The 21,473-nt window shown below is 32.9% G+C and overlaps 1 protein-coding gene across 1 annotated transcript; it reads right to left on the reverse strand.

The window, feature by feature from the left end:
• Positions 1–4,796: 4,796 nt before the first annotated feature.
• On the reverse strand, positions 4,797–7,522 carry LOC113779430 (transcription factor MYC2). The gene has a single exon (XM_027325001.1). It carries the CDS (start codon positions 7,296–7,298, stop codon positions 5,205–5,207), a length of 2,094 nt encoding a protein of 697 aa, XP_027180802.1. The 5' UTR covers positions 7,299–7,522; the 3' UTR covers positions 4,797–5,204.
• Between the last annotated feature and the right edge of the window lie 13,951 nt (positions 7,523–21,473).

Consider the following 21,473-nt stretch of genomic DNA (forward strand, 5'->3'; position numbering starts at 1 on the left):
CGGTATACAAAATCGGATGATGTCAGCATAATGTCATTAATATAATATAATTAAAAATAAGAATACTAAGTAGAATACTAATAGCATGTTAATATCAAGAAAGCCACATTCATATATGTTTGATGTTTCAAAATTATTTAACGAGAGAATATGAATAAAATAGAATGATTAAGTTTCCATTTATGAAAAAAAAAAAAGAAAGTTTCCATTTGTATAACTCAAGGCATATCCTACAAGTTTCAAATTAAATTTAGGGGTTCATTTGAAAAATAATACCAGAATTTAGCACTATACTTATAGATTATAAAGTATTTTTAGGCGTATTAATAGTTCTGTAAAACTCTAGGAGTCGAAACATAAAATCGGAAAAGCTTTGAACTCCGCAATAATTTTCTTCCTATTTCTTTTTCTTTTTCTTTTCCTCCAGTCCCCACCCAGCTGCCGCTTCATCTTATTTTCCCTTCCTTGCCGATTGCCATCTTACTGTTCCTTCTTCTTTTTGTTTTCCTGATTGTTTTGCTCACCTTTGCAATATTAATTTTGTTATTTTTTTTCCAAACTCAGAAATATCAAACTTTTCATATTTTCTTTTTTACGGAATAAAATACCAACTAGTAAATAAGTAGGAAAACTAATTCCGATTAAAAACTACTAGAAAGCAAATTTGAAAATTTTCTCGACATTGATTTATTTTGACAACATTACCTCGCTTAGTTATATATTTTAGAATGAATTGGAAAAGGTACCTAGTGAATAACATATTCAGAAATGACTTGGAAATATGCGTTTAGTGAAAAATAATCTAAGTTCATAGTAGAGGAGACAGACCAAATATTTTGTTCGAAATGTCTTCCAAGAAGTGCATTCTTAGACTGTGTTAAAGATTTACAACACTGATAAGAAAGTATCATTTTTGACAACGAAAATTCTTACATAGACCAAGATGCATGGATAATTTAAATGGGCCAGTATTACATCATTATTGGTGAAATGACTCAACTATCCTTACAACTTAAGATATTTTATACATATTTGTGGAAAGAACCACAATCGAAACGTTTACTATTTAAATTAAACATAATTTGAAATTTCAAAAACAACTAATTTGCTACATAAAAAGGGAACTAATACTAGGTGCACTTTTTCTATTAATGTACTTGATAGATAAAAGGAGTTATATATGATGCACCTAAGAAATAAAAAGATACAGACATGAAAAATAATTGAGCTGTTTACAAACTAAATTAAACATAATTTTATTATATTAGAAAAATTAATCTAGAATTAGGAAAATACTCCCATACTAGGCTCGCTTTTTTTTTTTTTCAAATGTACTTGACAATTAATAGAAGTGGGACATGAGGGGACTTTGGATCCATTGTTTCTTCTTATTACCGTGGTGGCAACAAGAATCTTAAGGTAAGAAAAAAATTTTATTATTTTGTTAAACTACGAAAGTTGTTACTTTTTTGCTGCAAATGATGAAAAGTTTTTTATTAACCATGTGCAGTAACAACCCCATGAGTGAAATAATAAGTAAGAGCAAATAATTAAATTAACTATTATTATAGATAAGGGGGCACTTATGGAATCAAATGATCTTCTCACACCTAAAATCATTTTTAGGGGTAATTTCAGAAACCTCCCTTGAGGTTTCTAACAATTTCATTACCCACCTCTGAGCTTTCAAAAATATCACTTACATCCCGTAGAAGTTATTTGAACCCAATGCTTACCTCATAGATGTTCAAATAACTTTATTATCCTTATACCTTAGGAAATATTACATATTTATATGGGGAGAAACAATTGAGTTACTTGTACTAAATTAACCATGATTTGGAATATAAAAAATTTCAAAATCTTGAATACTAAATGTTATAATGATAGTTTTTAACATTTTAAAATTATTTTTCTATATTTTAGTAGTTCTTGTAATTTCTTCCCCCCAAAAAGATTAAAATTCCTTTTGAGATATTATTATTTCATAAATTTTTCAAAAGAATAAAAAGATGAATATGAAAATACATTAAAAAGATAGGGTAAAGTATTAAAATATGCTTACAATTGGATTTTATTAAGTTGTGGATAAAATGTAACTTCACATAATCTATTCTTTCCTTTAGTTTTCAAAATATTTGGTGTTTCTTTTCTTTTCTTTGTATACGTAATCCAAACAAGATGGTTAGAAATACTTTTTCTACTTTGATTTATTGATTTTTCGTTAAAATCATACCTTTTCTATTAATCCAAACATTGCCTAAGAGTTGTTATTTCTTTTATTACAAATGATGAAAGTTTCTTATTAATCATGTGAAATAATAGACCCTGTAAGTTAAAGAAATAATTTAAAAAACACAACATATTTTTAGGATATTTTATATTTTTTATCATTAGCAATCTATTGTGATGTCTTTTTTTAGCTAGGAAAATACCGGTTTTCATCCCCAAACTTTGGGGTAAGGACACATTTCGTCCCTCAACTTTTGGGCACGACACATTTGATGTCTGAATTAATATTTTTTTACCAATGTCATCCTCAAACGGTAATTTAGCCAATTTTTAAAAGAACTGGTATTTTCACATGACCGTTAAGTAAACTTAAATCACATTTTTAAGAAAACCTGCCAGTTCCCTGCATGCAATCAGTCAACTTTTGGCAATTTTGACTAAGCATCCATCAATAAACACTTGCGTCCCGTACGTAAGGGGGGAAAAAAAGCTAAAAATAAGGATAAAATGAAAAATAGGCAAGAAAAGAAATAATCAGCATGAAACATGAAAAGGGATAATTTCACAAACATCCCTTGAGATTTTTAATAGTTACAAAAAACTCCCCTCAAAATTTAAAAATTACATATACTTTGCATACTTTTACTATTTATATAAGAGCAAATTATTTGAGCAGGCATTGAACTATTTGAATAGTAAAAATTTGGCCCTTCAATCATTCATAACATATTTTTACCCATTGAACTATTAAAGTATAAACTTTGAGTTATTCATAACATATTTTTACCCATTGAACTAGTATGTTTTGTATTTAACATAAATTAAATATGTGAAAGTTAAAAAAAAAAAAAAAATTACCCATAACATACCAACTCTTTATGGAAAACTGGCAAATTTTGTAGTATGTTTTGTACCAACTCTTTATGGGAAACATAGTTATAGGAAAAATTGGTTAAATAGCGTCCAAAGGAAAACTAGTATATTTTGTATTTAACATAAATTAAATATGTGAAAGTTAAAAAAATAATAAATTGCCCATAACATACCAGCTCTTTATGGGAAACTGGCAAGTTTTGTAGTATGTTTTGTACCAACTTTTTATGGGAAACATACTAGCTCTTTATAGGAAAAATTGGTTAAATAGCGCCCAAAGGAAAAATAGTATATTTTGTATTTAACATAAATTAAATATATGTGAAAGTTAAAAAAATAATAATAAATTACCCATTACATACCACCTCTTTATGGAAAATTGGCAGGTTTTGTAGTATGTTTTGTATCAGCTCTTTATGGGAAACATACCAACTCTTTATAGGAAAAATTGGTTAAATAGCGCTCAAAAGAAAACTAGCTAGTATGTTTTGTATTTAACATAAATTAAATATGTGAAAGTTAAAAAAAATAATAATAAATTGCCCATAACATACCAACTCCTTTTGGGAAACTTGCAGGTTTTGTTAAAAATGTGATTTAAGTTTACTTAACGGTCATGTGATTTTCACGTGACCAGTTCCGTTAAAAATTGACTAAATTGCCGTTTGAAGATGACATTGGTCAAAAATTATTAATTCAGACATCAAATGTGTCGTGCCCAAAAGTTGAGGGACGAAATGTGTCCTTACCCCAAAGTTTGGGGATGAAAACCGGCATTTTCCCTTTTTTAGCTTGAAGAGGCCATATTTTGGCTTGTTCAATTCTTGTTCAAATATTTTCAAATTCTAATATTAAGGGTTTAGGAATTTTATGTGCAAATCTTGATTCCAAATTAACAAATCTTTCTCTCCAATACTTTAACTTTGCTTTTTTTTTGCAAATCCATGGAAAATAGTCGTTGTTAATAAGTTTTGTTGTGCTCGTGCTAGAGTTTAGTCTTTATTTTTTATTTTTAACTAATATTTTCTTTTGATTCTAAGTCAACGAACTAGTAATAAATTGAGAGGTGTTTTTGATATGAAATATTCTTCTCACTCTTGAAATCATTTTTCTATTGTTGATTTTTTCGAATTGGATGAATTTGTTACAAGAACATTTGTTTTAAGGGAGGTTAATGATATTTTTAAACTTTAGAGGAGGGCAATGAAACTATCAAAAACCTCAGGGGAGGTTTCTGGAATTATCCCTTCTTTATGGTTTAAGAAAAGGTGCTATAATTCATAGCATGTATCTTTACCGGTCGAACAGATGATGCCACCACTTAGTGAACTGAATCCTAGAATGACTCCTATCTATGATCATCAAATCATTGTAGCATTCTGTTATCAACTGCTAGTAGAAAGTGCAATCAATCTAGTAGACTCCTATTTACTCTTTCTATAGAGTAACCTTTTATTTACTGATAGTAAGCGTAGAGATTTGTGAAACAAGAAAAGATTCAAGAACAAGCCCAGATGGGAGAGATTACCAGAAATCTGACTAGACTAATATGGACTCATTCAGTCTAAAGTACGATCAATACACATGCAAATTTTTCGTTTAGACAAAACGCAATGGACAATGAAAGGAAAATGACAAGATTTAGCATTCACTTGAAACCACAGAACTACCAATATCATCAAAATCTAGTATGGAGGCAATTATCTTCTTCATTCCAGCTGAACTCAAAACAATTGGAGTTCAAGAACAGAGTATTACAAGTGACATATTACAACAGGTTGGACCAGCAACAACACAGTCTAACAACACAAATATGTGAGCTTAATAAAATTATTGTACTGTACATCTACATTCACAGATTACACAAGCTACATATGGATAATCAAGGACAAAAATTAGATAAAAGCTGAATTATCTACCAGCTTTCAACTAAATAATCTCACTCTAACTATACTAAAACCTATAGTACACAAGCGACGAGGCAATAGTGTACCGACCTAGCTACCGGGACCCCTAAAATTCCCCAGAGCCTCAACACGATTTTGGCAAAGAAACTCTTCAGTCCTACCAGTTTTGGTCAAGCACAATCTGCTCATGCCTCATCGAGTTTCAGCAACTCTGGAAGTCAATGCTATTTTAAGCTGCTCTTGCGTGTAAAACCTCTTTCCCATCCTCACTGTATTTTGCTGGATCATCAAATCATTCACCACTGATACACTGGCATGGAGCAACTCCAGGTCAAGATCCTTGAGGGCCCCCATTATCCTAGCAGCTGGGTGGTTGTTTTTACTGGACTGGACTCGAATCATTGCCTCCCAACCGATGATCTTCACATCTATGTCCATATCCAGACTCTTGCTTCCTTGGTGGCTTGCCAACTTGAGATCTTTATCCGGCGGGGGAGGTGCGAAATTTCTAGCCTCTTTGCTGGTTAATTCCTTCTTCAAGGAGTCTATCTGGTTCCTCAATTCCTCTTTATCAGACTCCATATTATGAAGCTTCGATTTCAACTCATTAATATAAGAAATAGCATCCCCAAGAAGGGAGGCTTTGTCCATTTTTGACACATTAGGAACCACAGCTCGAAGTGCATAAAACCTCTGGTTCAACTTCTCCCTCCTCTGCCTCTCTGCCTCCACATGATTCAGAGGCTCTTCTCTTCCATTGGCAGGCTTCCTTCCTCGCTTCCTTGGCTTTTTCTCAGGGTCAACAACTCTACTACTGTCAGCTTCCTTCGCCACTGACGCCTCAAGGTCCGAATGATCTGAATCTCCACCGCCACCACTAGACTTCACCACACCTGAAGATGGCAAAATCACACCTGAAGTAAATGAAAGCATCCCTTCATCATTACTTCCCCTCGAGACAGGTGACCTTTTCTTGCTCTTACTTTCATCACCAACCCCAAACGGTGATTGACCTGAAAATAAATTCCCATTTGCACTACAACTCCTCTTTGCAGTACTTTCACCCCCAAAGTTCAAGATTTCCCCTGACTCCGGCTTACAAGTTGCATTCCTAACACTATTTCCCTCAAACCCATATTCTGAAAAATTCATTTCCCTTGTATAAAACCCTCCCGACTGCTGGGATGAATTATGATGAGCATTTAGGATATTCCCAGGATTATCAGTCAAAGTACTAGAACTTGGGTTATTATCATTTCCAAACAACATCTGCTTATTATTCGCACTAGAAGGAATTGAACTCCCTTGGCCAGTGGTGTTATTATTGTTATTAACACTTTCTTTAACCCCAGCAGCTGAAGATGATGGATCAGTAAGCCAAAGTGCTGAAGGATCGCTCTCGGGCTGAACTGGCCAAGAGCCAGAACCCGAGCCCGAACCCATGTCCATATTATTGAAGTTGAAGAGTACCCTAACCTTATTCATTAGATCAGAGCTCTGAAAGATCAACTCCGTGGAACCCAGCTCAACGACGCCGTTTGCTGAGGGGATACAAACCAAAGTCTGAAGCCCAAAACCCTGAGCTTGCTGGGCCCTTTCGCAGTGAGAGCTCGCCAGCCTGTCTGCGCCTGCGACCCAAACCGGGCTTGAATTATACAAAGCCTGGCCCGGAAGCCCGCTTCCGTTTACAAAAGATTGAGTCATGGAGATTAGGAAGAACCACTCAGTATCAGTGACCTCCTCATCGACAGCATCGTCGGAGGAGCCCTGTGGACCCGCAATCAACGAATTGAGCTCCCGGAGCACCTTTTTCCGGTGCTCCTGTTCGAGTAGTGAATTAGTGGAAGACGAAGAAAGCGGATTCTTCCGCTTCCCTTTATCTTCTTCCCCTCTGTAGTACCCGTCGCCCCACCCCAATACAGATGGGCCGCCGCAATCCACCACCGACGACTGCCAGAATATAGCATAAGTCCAGTACTCCTGAGCACCATCAATCAGAGTCTGCAGGCGCTGCTGGAGCGTTTCCTGGTTGAAGAATGAAGACGAGGGAAGGGATTTGGAGGAGGAATCCATACCACCGCCACCTGCAGCAGTGATAGTTGAGGAAGTTGTCGAAGGAATGCTCTGGTGAATACTCATAGGCGGCCATAAAGACCCCGGATCCGCCGAGTTCATAAAGACCTCCATCATGGACGTATTATCATCACTGGTCAGCGATGTCGGGGTTTGATTTCCCCATAGATTCATCTTCGTGTGAACTCGATAATCAGTCATTCCATCCACCATCAAAGTAACAAACCTTGTAGATGCAGAATTGCTGAAAGAAAGATGGTGGGAAGAGGAAGAAGAGCAGTAGTGGGAATTGAGAGTAGTGAGTCAGAGGAAGAGACGAAGGTGGAGAGAACTTTGGTGAGGGGCGGCTAGCGGTTGGGGAAGAGAAAGAGATATGATGATGGGCAACAGAAGAGGAACAGGATGGGGAGAGTATTCGGTGGGGTTGGGGAAGTAAATTTGATTTGGGTTTGGGATTTATTTGAGGCGAATTTGAGCTGAATTTAGTTTGGGAGAGAGGAGAATGGACAAAAATGAAAAAGGGACTGCGGCGGGTTCCACGAAGGCGATCCGCCGATTTAATCGTGGCGTCTACTATTTTCAGTGGTAGCCGGCGCTTTTCACCGTAGCCCTACCACAGTAATGTATTCCACTGTGGTAGTGTACCGCGCTAGTAAGTAAATTACTAGTAAACCTTACTAAGCACCGTGGACTCCAATCCATACACCACTATTAACATTGGACCAGCATATACCATATACTACTACTACAAAAAGTGCTATTCTAATTTTAGCCCTAATTCCACGGGATAAACTACAATTTTATTTATTTATTTTTCTTTTGTAAATGAGAGGTACTGAATCTATAATTTCTTACTTATAATTTCTCCTACTTTACTACAGATAAACTACGTTTTAAGCGTTAATTTGTTTCATAAGAGTTTAATTTATTCTATATGAGATGTACGTAATTTAGAAATGGGTGACTGATAGCGTTCGAATTTACAATGTATCATCCACTCTATTCTTATTGTTTGCTTCTTTTTGTGCTGGTAAGGTAATATTAGAAAGAGTCTTGCTAAATTTGTTCAGCCTAATCATGTGCCTCTCACATGCATTATTTCTATATTTTGATGAAAAAAAAAAGATTTCACCAAAGAAGAAGTGGGAAGACAGGAAGGAGGGTGAGTAACTAGTTTGAGATGAAATCAAGGTATAAAATCCTTTTACTTGTGTTTGAAGGGTAACATGGAGGGATATTGGCTTACGTTTGTTTAGCTACATTGATCTTCAAAGGGGTGTAATTTGGGTTTAATTAGATATCATTGAGTCGAACATAGAAAGTCAATCTCTGAAATTAAGATGTTATGACCTTAGGAGATCGGTCATGTAAGAGTTAAGATTGAGTCTGCAATTTGATCTTACTGGCTTTAATGAGTAAAAGGAAATGAATGAAATGGAAAAAGAAAGGAAATGATTACTAATGTCTGAATCAGGTAATGATCTTTGAACAACTTATTTTGGAACAAAAATCCCCATAAGGAAGGCCTAAAGATCAAGATCCTTGCATCATAATTATGCACAACTTATTCGAAAACGTTATAAAGATATTTGTTGCCACCATCCATATAAGAAGTGGATTGTCTAGCATATGAATAGTTTTTACCAAATTTATCAAACATGGATGAGTCTTGTTCCAAATTTCCAATCATCACAAGAAAGAAGTTGCATTCTACTTTGACATGCCCCCATTTACAATTTTGGTGAAATGACATTTTTCTTCTCATGAATTCGAGATTCTACTTGTTACATCCTCACTGAAAGGGAAAAATTGTTAGTAAGAAAGAAAAAATATATATATTAAAAGCCATTAACAAGGGGTCTTTTTGAATTGGAGATTTTTTTTTTTTTTTTTTAGAATAAAAGGGTGGAGTATGTGAAATGAAAAGTGGTTAAAAATATATTTATGATACAACAAAAAAAAATTTGGGAAGAAATCTCAGTCCAAAGTAACCATTTTTCTGCCATACTATATAGTTTACAATTGATTTTGTACATAGCAAGTTAATCAGTGGATTTTCCTTTCACAGAGGTAAAGATTTCTTTATTCTATGTTACTTTAGGTGGAAAATTCGAATAGTAACGTGTCTTGAGTTATTAACTTGCAATAAAATGTAGGCATAGTGAGATACTTAAAAGAATAAGCAAAATAAATTAATTAAAGGAAGTTAAGATTTAAAGGCACTCCAAATGAAGTTCTGATGCAAGTACTTTTCACTCCCAAATCTGGCCTTTGTTTTTTACCCTCCAAACCGTATAATTCCATCAAAGCCTAAGTCAAGCCTATACAGGAAGAGAAAATTGAGCAAAAGATTTATATAAAAAATTGTTCTATAGGTTTAATCCATGTGTGTATGTATAGGATTAATCTTTTACACACTGACAATATATACATCATCACCATTAGATGTATGACAACTCATTTAAATTCCAAATTTTACTCATATAGGATTAATCTTCTACACACTAACAATATATACATCATCACCATTGGATGTATGACAACTCATTTAAATTCCAAATTTTACTCATATGTCATGCATCCAGTGTCATGCATCCAACTGTCAGTGTATATAATTTTTACTCATATACATATATATATAAACTTACTGAATGTTCATGTATATAATTATTTTTATATATATGTGTGTATGTGTGTAGTGTCTATGCGTACAAAAATTTACATAGTCAGTATGGTGTTGACTATGGTTAGAAAGCTCCAAGAGGAATCCATTGTCATGTTATTTAATCATTGGGATAATTTCAGAAACCTCCTCTGAATTTTCTCATAATATCTCTCAGCTCTTTTGAGGTTTTTAAAATCTCACTTATCTCCCTTAAATTGACATTTCTTGTAACATTTTAACCCATTTAGAGAAAATACGAGAAAGAAAAAACTTTTGTTCCAACACTACCCTTATATTAGCTTACTTATGACATTTATAACAACAATAAAAAAATAAAATAAGGTTAAATTTTTATAAGGTATAAATTTCTTGACGTAAACGATTTATTTTAGTTGTATCGAAACAAAAGCAAAATTTAAACCTTGAAAAATTCACACATATGAATAAATTATTTTAGTTTTCAATACAACTTAAACTATACTATGGATTGAAACATATTTTCCCAAAAAATATCTTGACTTCCTTAATTGTAACTGTGCACGAAATTTTTTAAGGTATTAATTACTCACCAAAGTCCTCTTAAGTGATTGATCTTGACTAAATTTAATTTATCCACATCCTTTGCTATCCCACCATGACCCCAATGTAAAGAAATATCGACCATTATAAGCTAGTAATTTGTTTTTTCTTTTAATTTACACTTTTTGGTTTAAAATTTTATTTTATTTTGGATTTTTGGTTAAATAGTTATTAAGAGCAAGAGTAATGTTGTCAATTTGTGACCTTTTATAGGAATATTTAATCTTGTAAAATTGACAAGGGAGGTAAGTGAGATTTTAAAACTTCAGGAAAACTGAGTGATTTATAACAAACTTCAGGGGAGGTTTCTAAAATTATCCCTTAATATGTACTGGTCTTGCACAAAGTTAGTAACTTATTGTCTCATATGTATAAACATGATTTGTTCACGCAACAGTCTTTACTCTTTAAAGGTAGTATGATATCCTCGTCATAGTATCCCCCTTCGTAAATGAGAAAGCAAAATGCATATGAATTCATGCCTTCAACGGCCTGTTTCTTCCTCTAACTGGTCAAGTATTCGAAAGAGAATCAATCATATTCACAAGTTTTTTACCACAAGCATTTCGTTTTCTTTTAAGCATGACTAATGGAAATTTTATCACAATTTGATACGATTGTTGAAATCTAGTATTTAACATCATCCCTTGTGGTGACCAGTGGCTTGCCGGAGTTATCTATGATTTCGAAAATATATTTTAATCCATGATACTGATGTAGATTGAATCCATCCAAACTTTACCACAAAAAAAAAAAAAAAAATCATCCCTTGTGCTTCCAAAAGTCATTAGATCACTGTTAGTAAGTTCAAAACTATGTTTTATAGAATCTTAATTCGAATTTTTGAAGCCTCAAATGTGAGCTTTGGCATCAATTCCTTTACATCTCCATTCTTGGCGGGTTGTCCCTCGCAAATACAATATTAAAGTGTTAAACCAACATAGGACTTGATCTCGTGTCCAATTAAAAAAATTAATAATTAAAGTTTCACAATGGCTAACTATTTCAAATATTTGTTTCAAATAACTCGAGAATTGGCACCCTCAAGATAATTCTTTTGCTTAAATTTTATCCAAATTTTACCTCATACTCAATAAGTAACCCAAATTTCTATCCCCTTTTGTTTGGATTGTGAATTATTTTCAAATTTTATTTACTTGTAACATCAACACATTTTTTAACTATATTTTTATCTCACATACATCACTTAAAAAAAATGCTACTCAAAGGGTCCAAAAGTTTCGTACATATGCTTTTTCTTCCTTCCTCTTGGTTTGTGACATGGAAGCATATAGGAGGCACAATTTATACAAGCATCTCTTTAACCTAATTTATCTTAATTTTGACATTTCTTATGAATTTTTTTTCACTGCAGGTGAGATTCGAATCCCCACCTATATGCCAGACAGGAATCTAGTCCCTTTTTTATAACCACCGACCTTTGGCTCAGTGGTTTATATAAGCATCTCACAAACTAGAAAATTAAACAATTTGGGGTTGGGACCTAATTCCATTCTACCGTTGGTTTGGGAATCGTCACATGAGTGCCCAATTGCATATCTTATCTCTATTGGCTAGTTGTAGTTTCAGCTTTCCAAGAAATAGCCGCCAGCAGCAAAACGCAAAACCAATTCCTCGTCGGCTGTGAGCTCAATTAATCGGCTAGTTATTGGTCCACGAAAGCGACAACACAACCACTTCATCTGGATCTATCTTTAACTGAATAGTTATCTTTTCTACTACCACTTTTTGATAAAAGTAAATTTTATTGGCATATTGTTGAAAATCATTTAGTACGGTTTAATTTACATTATCTTCCTAATAATAGATCAAATATATATTAAAAATTTATAATTTATAATTTAATAGATACGATACATTTGAAAAATTTTCAACAAATCTAAATAATACAAGAAATTTCTACGATTTTGATATTTAAGTTCCACTATATTAACCTAACATAAAAAATTTGTCATAATTATAGAATTTCCTCTAATCTTTTAGAGTTCTAATAACCACTTTGATAAATATTTTATTAGAACCTTTACAACTATTTTTATAAAACATGATAAAGTAAGAGAAGTAAAGGATTGGAGTCTGATTCTACTACTAGCCGCCATAAACAAATAAAAAATCCTTAATAACTAAAAATCTTTTTAATTGTCTACTCATTAGCATTTTACTCATATATTTAAATTTTCAATGAATTATATATTCATTATTTCATGTGTTTTGTGCATGTGATGTGAAGCTAGAAGATAATATAGTACAACATACCAAAGACAAATCTCAATATGAATGTGACTTATTCTCAATCCTAACCTTTCCCAAGTAATGTGCTAAGCAAACAAACCCAATTGTCAAAAATAAAAGTGGAGAACCAAATTGGCTTAATAATAAAAGTTAAAGAGTGACATTCATAAATTAAAGTTAATGGACCAAAAGTGAATCAGTAGACAAGTCTGAGGACTATTTCGGCAATTTACCCCATTATGGAGTAATGTAGTACTGTAGTACAAGACAAATAGCATAAGGTCGTCATCACTCATCAGGACCAAACGTGCTTATGCATGCCAGAAAATGTAGGTGGGAACGACAGGGATGAGACTAAATCCTGACCGTCGATTGTGTCTTCGCTACATCCAGATTCCGCGAGTGAAAAACAATTATTATTAAATATATAAACAACACTAAAATTTTATTGTCCACGTTTTGCTTGATGCGTGGCGTGAAAATGACGAGGAGCAATTCTTTATTTGTTGGGCCACGTTTGGATGATCCTTTAAAATGCGGAAAGCCAACCCCACTTCCACATTATTGTCTATTTGCTTCGTCATCCTTTAATTATAGATTACCTTCCCCCTTGTTTCGGGGGTATTTCTCGACAGGAAGTCTGCAGAGTTAAATCATATTTTACTAATATTTTACACTTTTTTTCTATGCACTTTTTTTTTTTTTTTATCATTCGTCGCTTTTTATCTATATCCTAATCTATTTAGGTGGAGACACAACTGGACCTACGGACAAGTGGGGACTGAAACACCACCGTACTTATTACTAGCACAAAAAGTTCTTTCCTTTTCCTCTCTCTATCTCTCTATCTCTCTTCTCTTTTCTCTCTCTCTCTCTTATTTTTTTATGTACACATTGTACTAGTAGGTTTTGTTGTTAATGAAGTAGAGAAATACTATGTGATTATAGTTGATAAATGCTTACATAAAATTGGTTTTTTTTTTCAAAGTGGGCATTCATTAAAATACAGCTCAGGAATTAAATTTTTTAAAAAATAAAATTATTTAGACAAAGTGTATAAATGTAAAAGATATCATGATAATTGTTAGTGTATGGGTCTGTTTGGCAAATAAGTTTTTGGTCAAGTTTATCTGTTACAAGTTTTTTAATAACTTTAACTACAGTAATCTAAAAAAACTTCTCAAAGTATTTAAACTATATATTTCAAAATATTCAAAAATTTACACTCTTCAAAAATTTTTCCTATAACTTCTACAATAAATCATAATCAAATTTTAAACAAATATCCAAAAAACTCATTTACTAAACAGGGCCTATGTATATACATGATGAGTTGAATATGATATAAATATATTAACGAGTGCTCATCAAAATGTTCTCGGAGATTTTTTTTTTCAGTCAATAAGTACACTGAACTTGGGTGGATACGGATGGGGTGGCTCACATGGGGGTTGGAAAAAAAAAAGGTGCACGGAATTGTTGATTTTCTCATTTAATTTTAAGCATATTTTTGGGCCTTAGTCAAATGGGAAATAATAGAGTAATAATCTCAAATTAAGTAAAGAACATAGCTATCTTTTTTCAGTTTACGTGTATTATTTTACTCGTGTCGACTTTTGACCGTTTCAATTTTTTGGTAGGTGGTCATGAATAATTTTCGTTAAATCTTTTATTATTGATTTTATGCTTTTATCTCTAACATGCATGACGATGGAACAATTTCTCTTAATTAGTTCCCTACAACCTGTGATATCATTAGAAAATCTCTTGTCGCTATTCAAGTTGGACGAAAGGAATTTACATTAGCAAGCAAAATCTAATTTTTTTTATTATCGTTTTTATCTTGCTGTTCACTATTTGATTATTTCTAGCTAGTCAATCCATTATTATCTTTTTGCTTTTGGGATGATCAGGCTAAAAGTTGGCAAAACCCTACCTTATTCTTTATTTTAATATATATATATATATATATATTTATATATATTGGATAAAGTAACCCTTGCAATGTAATCTTGGAAAATCTAATTAGCGTAAGCAACAAGAAGTAAAATGTTGATGACTTTTTGTTTTGAATAGACTACGATGTTTCCTATGGAATTTTAGAATGCCAATGATTGCCTTTGTTGAGCCAAAATTCCATACCAAAATTCCCCTTACTCAATTGATCCCTCCATACATAATGAAAATGACAATTATATGTGCCCACGTGTTAGAGGAAGCTACAAACATTACGGAATTGAAGAAGAAGAAGAAGAAACAATTTGATGCAGTTTTTCAGCATTTGCTGGTAAGGACAATAGTAGTAATAGTCAAAGATAAGACTAGAAAGGAGTAATAAAATTTTACTAAAATTGCACATAGGAAGGGAGTACAATGATGGTGTAACATACTACTAGGAAAAATCCATGCTTGATAGCAACCCTAAACCCCACTATGATTAAGCACCTATTTAATACATTGCAGTATTGATAAAACCTTTGCAAATACAACAAGGCTGACAACAACATGATTACATTTAGAACTTGCAAACAATAATGACTAATAACCAAAAGCTTAAATTTTAATAAAAGCTTGTTTGAATTTCTTTCTTACGGGACATCACTTGAATAAATTCAGCACCAAGCATCACTCAAAGTGGGCTACAAAGTAGATTTGCACCAATGTTGAGTACATGGACAAAAATGAGATTTATTATGCGTCTACAACTTTCTTGCTAGTTTGTTTGCATGGGACAGGGTTTATCCGGTGTGCATTTTCGAGCAGCGATTGTGAACTCCCTTATCAACAAAAACTTTCTTGCTAATTTGTTTGTGCATTCATGCGGCAACCATTGGTAGTTGTGGGAATGGGCGTCTTGATTGCTGTCAAGTCCACGTTTCATCTCTACAATTTGGATCGCAGTTCTTCGGAGAAAAAATTTTACATTTTTCGCGAACACATTTCTGAATAACCTTTTTATTACATATAGCAATAATTATAGTGCTTTTATTTAAACAAAAACTCTTACAAAATAATAATCCAAAGAAGCTATAAATTTTTGGACTTAAAAGAGACTAACCTTTACCCAGTAATGGATGTAAACGTTGTTTGCCATAATAGGCAAATTAAATTACAACGTTTCATAGTAAAAAAAATTGAGCCATAAAAATATTTGATGTGTCTAAACTGTACTTTAGCATGCAAACGAGGTGTTTTTTTAAAAGATAAATATTTTTGTGGACTCCGGTTTTACCTTGAATCAGATATAACGAGCTTCAATACCGCATTCATATGTATGCTAAAATAGCATAAAGATGTAACTATCCAAGAAACAAATTTCTAATGCATCATCTACTGCATCGGGGTCTACAAAAAAATTTTTTGTTGGGTTGCTTGTGATCCTCAAATAAAAGATAAGTACAAGAATAGACTTGGATGGGGCACATGAAACATTTCTTGCTAATTAGAAATTCCAAGAGGACCATCAACTTGGGAAGAGGAGTATATGCTACAGAAAGTAGGAGAGGAGATAATATATGCTTGTGGGCCAATGATTAGTTGAGTGGAGATTGAGAAGGATAAACTGACAAAGATACAGTTGATCATCCTAACTACTTGATTAATAATAATCAGCTGGGCAGTGTTTAACAAACATGCTTCGTTGATTATGGAATTATTATATCATGCAAAAATTATTTTTTATTTTTAAATGAAAAAATATGTTAATTAATGAGCAATCATGTTAGGCCAAATCATGTTGACACTAAGACACCTTAAGATATATTTTTAAGTGTCATATTTTTTGAAAATATAAGATTAATTTGGGAAAGTAAATAAATACAAGAAAGGGTAGGAAAGATTAAAGAGGGAAAGTATATAAATACAAGGAAGAGTAATAATTGTTAGTGTATATATATATATATATATAGTAGGTTAATTGAATATTAGGTGTGTTAACGACATCCTGTTAGAAAAACCCAAAAAAAAAACCCATACATTATCAAGCAGTCAGGTTAATCAGCAATGCAAATAACTTCACATTCAAACTGATTGATACTATTTGGCCTTTTGTTGGGCAAAAGAAACCCATATTTTAAGCTCAATGCAATTTTATTATTGAATTATCACAACTGTGAAGCTAATTTTGTATGAAGAGAAAGTCGTTGCAGTTAGTGAAAATCCCTTTCGCCTTCCAAGTTGAGGGCTGCTATCTTCTTTTTCCTCCATGTACATTGAAGTGGCACAAAATAAACAAAATTAAGGAGACTAAAAAATTGTCAGTGGGCAACAGACTTTTCATGAATTGCATTATTCAAGTACAAATTGCACATTATTTTAATCACCATTCTAGGGATCACTAGCTTGTGAAATGGCTTTGATTAGAGAGTTCCTACCTGCTCAATAACTAATTAAGTAATGGCGGGAGATCTGATGCCTTTGTATATTAATCCACTTTGATGTTATTACATATAAACTTTGATAATAGCTTATGACATTTTCTTTGTTAATTATCGTTACTGCGATAATATATTGGTCCACCTAATATGCCACGCCAATATATTGTTTACCTTAGATTTAATCAGTTGTCTAACTTACAAATCTCAATGACATAAAAGAATATTTCCACGCAACAAGACCAAAATTTATAGTGTCTAATTAGTAATTAATCTTCATGAAACTAATCAATCTATGCACTTGTTACTTTGACCACATGCACTTGAGGGTAGGCAATTGCTCCCCTCAGATAGTATGAAATTATAGAAAAGACTTATTGTGTAATTTTGTAGAGTTTTTGCTTTTATACTTATTTGTCCCTCATCAATTTTTCAAAAACACTTATCTCTCCCTTCATATCGATAATTTTGTAAAGTTCTCTTAGTTAGACCCTTAACATTTACAAAATTCACATATTTATATACATCTCTTCCTTCAAATTACTAAAATTCTATCCTAATGTAAAATACTACATACTTCACTTTATAAAATAAAAAATCAACCTTTATTAGTTTAAGCATAAGTATGATGTTAATTATAAGGATTAATTTTTCATACACTAGCAATGTATATACTGTCAGCCTTTGATGAATGACAACTATACAAAATTTGAATTTGAAATCCAATTTTTACACATGTGTCATGAATCCAACGATAATAGTATATATACTCACTGTGTGTGTATGATTTATTTTAATTATAATTCTAAAACAATAATTTATATATAAGAGATATGCAACGATCCACATTGAAAATTTAATTCTATTACAAAAATTATATATCGAGAGTTGCCCTCTATTTACACACAGGTCCTAGTTTCGCCACTAACATTAACATCATTCTTTTAGAAAGGATATTTATACAGGGGATAGTTACATATGGTCGATTTATTTCTTACTATGCAGTTTAAATTCTCCCACCACACAGAGTTAAAAAAAAAAAGGGTGACATGATAGGAATAGAAGAAAAGAAAGTGTATTTGATAGTGCTGACTGAGTTTTTTTTTTTTGGATGTGATATAATCAGAATATGCTGACTGTAAAAACACGTGTATGATGCAATTATTTATAATGATTAAACCAACCCACGAAAGAAATCGCTTCAACCGATACGCAGAAGTCGTGGGGCATGTGCAGGGACGAGGATAATTAAATTGTAACTTGTAGGGCGACTTTAGCGTGCAAATTGGCTTTAAAACGTTGGCCTTGACCGCTATCAATGGATTAGAACAGTAATCTTATAATTATATAAATGAAAGAAATCTGGTTGGATGTCAGCAGCAACACGATGGCTCACCTAACCAAAGACAAAAATTTTCTGGAGCTTTGACCTAAAATGACTAGAATAAATGAATCTGATATTGTTGGGTTTCTTTTAGGTGGATTTGAATCTAAGCAATTTCTCTCATAGTCAGAATTATGCTAAATGAGTGAATTGAAGATCTTCTTGTGAGTTGGATAAGGAAAAATTGTAATGTTTTTCATAAACACATTTTCAATCACATTTTTACTATATGTACATCAAATTATTATAATATATTTATCTATAAAAATTTCAAAAAATAACTATCCAATCCCTTGATTGTTCAAAACCTACTAGTCTGTTTTTTTGTGGCAAAGAAAAAAGGCAACAAGGGAATTAAACTATAGTTCCATTTCCACCAATAGCTTCTTATTGTTTCATATCACAAAAGGTGTCATGTCATGGCAAGAAGCTTCTTATAGTTTCATGACACCTTTTGTAACACCTTTTTGTAACACCTTTTGTGATATGAAACTATAAGAAGCTATTGCTGGAAATGGAACTATAGTTTAATTCCGTTTTTGCCTTTTTCTTTGCCACAAAAAAAAACAGCCTAGTAGGTTTTGAACAATCAAGGGATTGGATGGTTATTTTTTGAAATTTTTATAGATAAATATATTACACGATTTGATGTACATTTCCTTTAAAATCGTATATTATAACGATTGGATAGTTTCTTTTTAAACTATAGTTCCATTTCCAGCAATAACTTCTTATAGTTTTTTAAACTATAGTTTCATATCACAAAAGATGTTACAATTGTACTCTTTTAGCAAATCATTTCAAGTAATCTCCTATCCAAACAAGTAATTTACCGATCATTTTTTTTATATTGTCAACTACATTTTCATCTCATATTTGTCACATTATAAAAAATATTACAAGTGTGTTTGGAGAGGAAATCATTTGAAAAAAAAAACTATTTCAAAATACTATAGCACATTTTGTGACGTTGATATATAAGAAACAAAAAGATAATTAAAAATTATATTTATTATATAAATTGAATAATATTTGAAAAACTTTTGTTACAAATTAGGTTATTATCGAACAAACTCACTACGTCCTAGTGTAAACTTCTAAGCACTCTCCCATGATTTGACCAAGAAACCCTTTTACCGTCATCTTGAAAAGTCAATTAAATTCCACGCAAAAAACCAGCCTTATATCGACGGAAGAATCACTCACAATGAGGAATCCAACACGAAGGTGTCGAAATTCCATTGACCAAATTGACGCGGGCGGGCACAGGTACCAAGATCGCCACCTGCGAATAAAATCCAGAAAGAGACCAGTGACCAGACACCAGGGGGGCTGCACCTGCCGGGACTTTCTAGCTAGTGCAGGCAAGCAGGAGATAAACGTGTGAAAGTGAAATCTCAAAAGCCACGGGGGTCCGTGGGCCGTGGCTTTAATATATGCTTTTTATCTACTCGGCGTACGAATGCGACCACCCGAGGAGTGTACCTCCACCGCCCACCCTGATATTTTTGTAGTAGTATTTCAGATATATTTTTGTAATTTATATGCATATAATATATATTTTTTCACACTGTTTATGTAAGTCTTTTTTGTTAATGCTAACAAATTTGTATACATGTCACATGTGCCTAGAAAAGTTTAAAATTAAAATGAAGATTATGCGGCATGCTTTTAATCTGTGCCTATGTAAGAAAAAGTTTTTACATTGACAGTATCGAAAAAATTAATCCAAATATTTATAGTGTTCAATCAAATGTCTACTCGCCTGTTTGGGCGGCGGCAGGTGCACGTGAAACATGCACGACCGTGACTTTTTGTTTTCTTTTCTTTTATTTCTTTTTGGCTTTTGTTTACTTTTTTCGGGGCTAATATGTTCCTGTGATAACCACCAGCCCAAAGCTTGGTGGGGTGGGCTAATATGTTCCCGTGATAACCCTTGCCTCCCACCAAAATGTCACATTTAAGTGGTTTGTTTCAAAAAATTCAGGCGGATGTGTTGTGCATCCGTTTGGTCCGATGGTGGTTCAGTCCCCTCCGAGTTATTCCTGGGCCTCCTTAGATCCGCCCCCTCCTCCTTAGTGTAAAATAGATTAGGTTATACAACAATTGTCGTCTCCGGAAAAAAAAAATAATATGTTCGTGTGATGCATAGGCAGATATATATATTTTTTTAACTATCTGCTAGACTGTGGTTGGTCCCAACATTGGTGTCAAAGATAAAAACAGCAAATTCTGCAACTTATTTTAGAGCTTGTGAAGAAATTTTTTGCACCTTTTGATTCCAGTGATTGATTTTGAGAGATGATTGAACCAGTTTTTGCGGGAAATGAGTGAAACAGATCGATTCTGCCTGAGTTTAATAACGTATGCATGTGTATTTCTTTTGGTGGTTTGTGCTATGTAACATTAATGGTTGCTACGGAAACGTAGGACCAGTATTGCAAACCAGGACAAAGAAGTGGGTGAAATGCTACGTGTTCCTGGTTTTGTTTCTCACGTTTGAAGTTTCAGTAATCATTAATTGAGAAAATTTTTATTACACCCTCCCTTTTTTTATAACTGACGTTTAAGAAATTTGCTCTAGTGTACTTTTATCTGTCGTTTTATTATCCCCATACAGTATTAATTATTTTTTCACAATTTTACCCTTTTATCTCTCTTTTTCAATACAGGGTTCTTAATTACTACTCCTAGTAATTATTGCATTGCTTTTGGCCTAGTAAAACAACACCATTTAGTACTCTAGTGAGAGAAAATATGGGTGAATTGGACAATTAATGAGGGTACAAAAGGAAAGTAGTGTACAGATTTAAGTAATGAAAAATTTTTCTTAATTGGTGTGCAAAACCTTAAACGTCAGTTATAAAAAAAGGGAGGGAGTATTTCATATGTGGATGAAAGCTGGCTGAAAACTCAAATCAGTGCCCACTTCTTTATCCTCTCTTTCTTTGACGAAGCACACTCAGTGCTAACAAAAATTTCCCATTTTCTGAAAAAAGTTTTTAATAAAAAATGTACGGTAACGATTTGACATGTGTGAGTTAAAAAGGTGATTGAGAAATATGGCCTTGTTTGGCAAGCAAAATTTTTGGCCAAGTTTATCTGCTACGAGTTTTTTAACAACTATAGTTACA

This window comes from Coffea eugenioides, chromosome 8, assembly GCF_003713205.1.
Source record: "Coffea eugenioides isolate CCC68of chromosome 8, Ceug_1.0, whole genome shotgun sequence".
Classification (NCBI taxonomy): Eukaryota; Viridiplantae; Streptophyta; class Magnoliopsida; order Gentianales; family Rubiaceae; genus Coffea; species Coffea eugenioides.

Coding starts and splice junctions, on each gene's coding strand:
- LOC113779430 (XM_027325001.1), bottom strand. CDS start 7,298: ATGGTGGATGGAATGACTGATTATCGAGTTCACACGAAGATGAATCTA.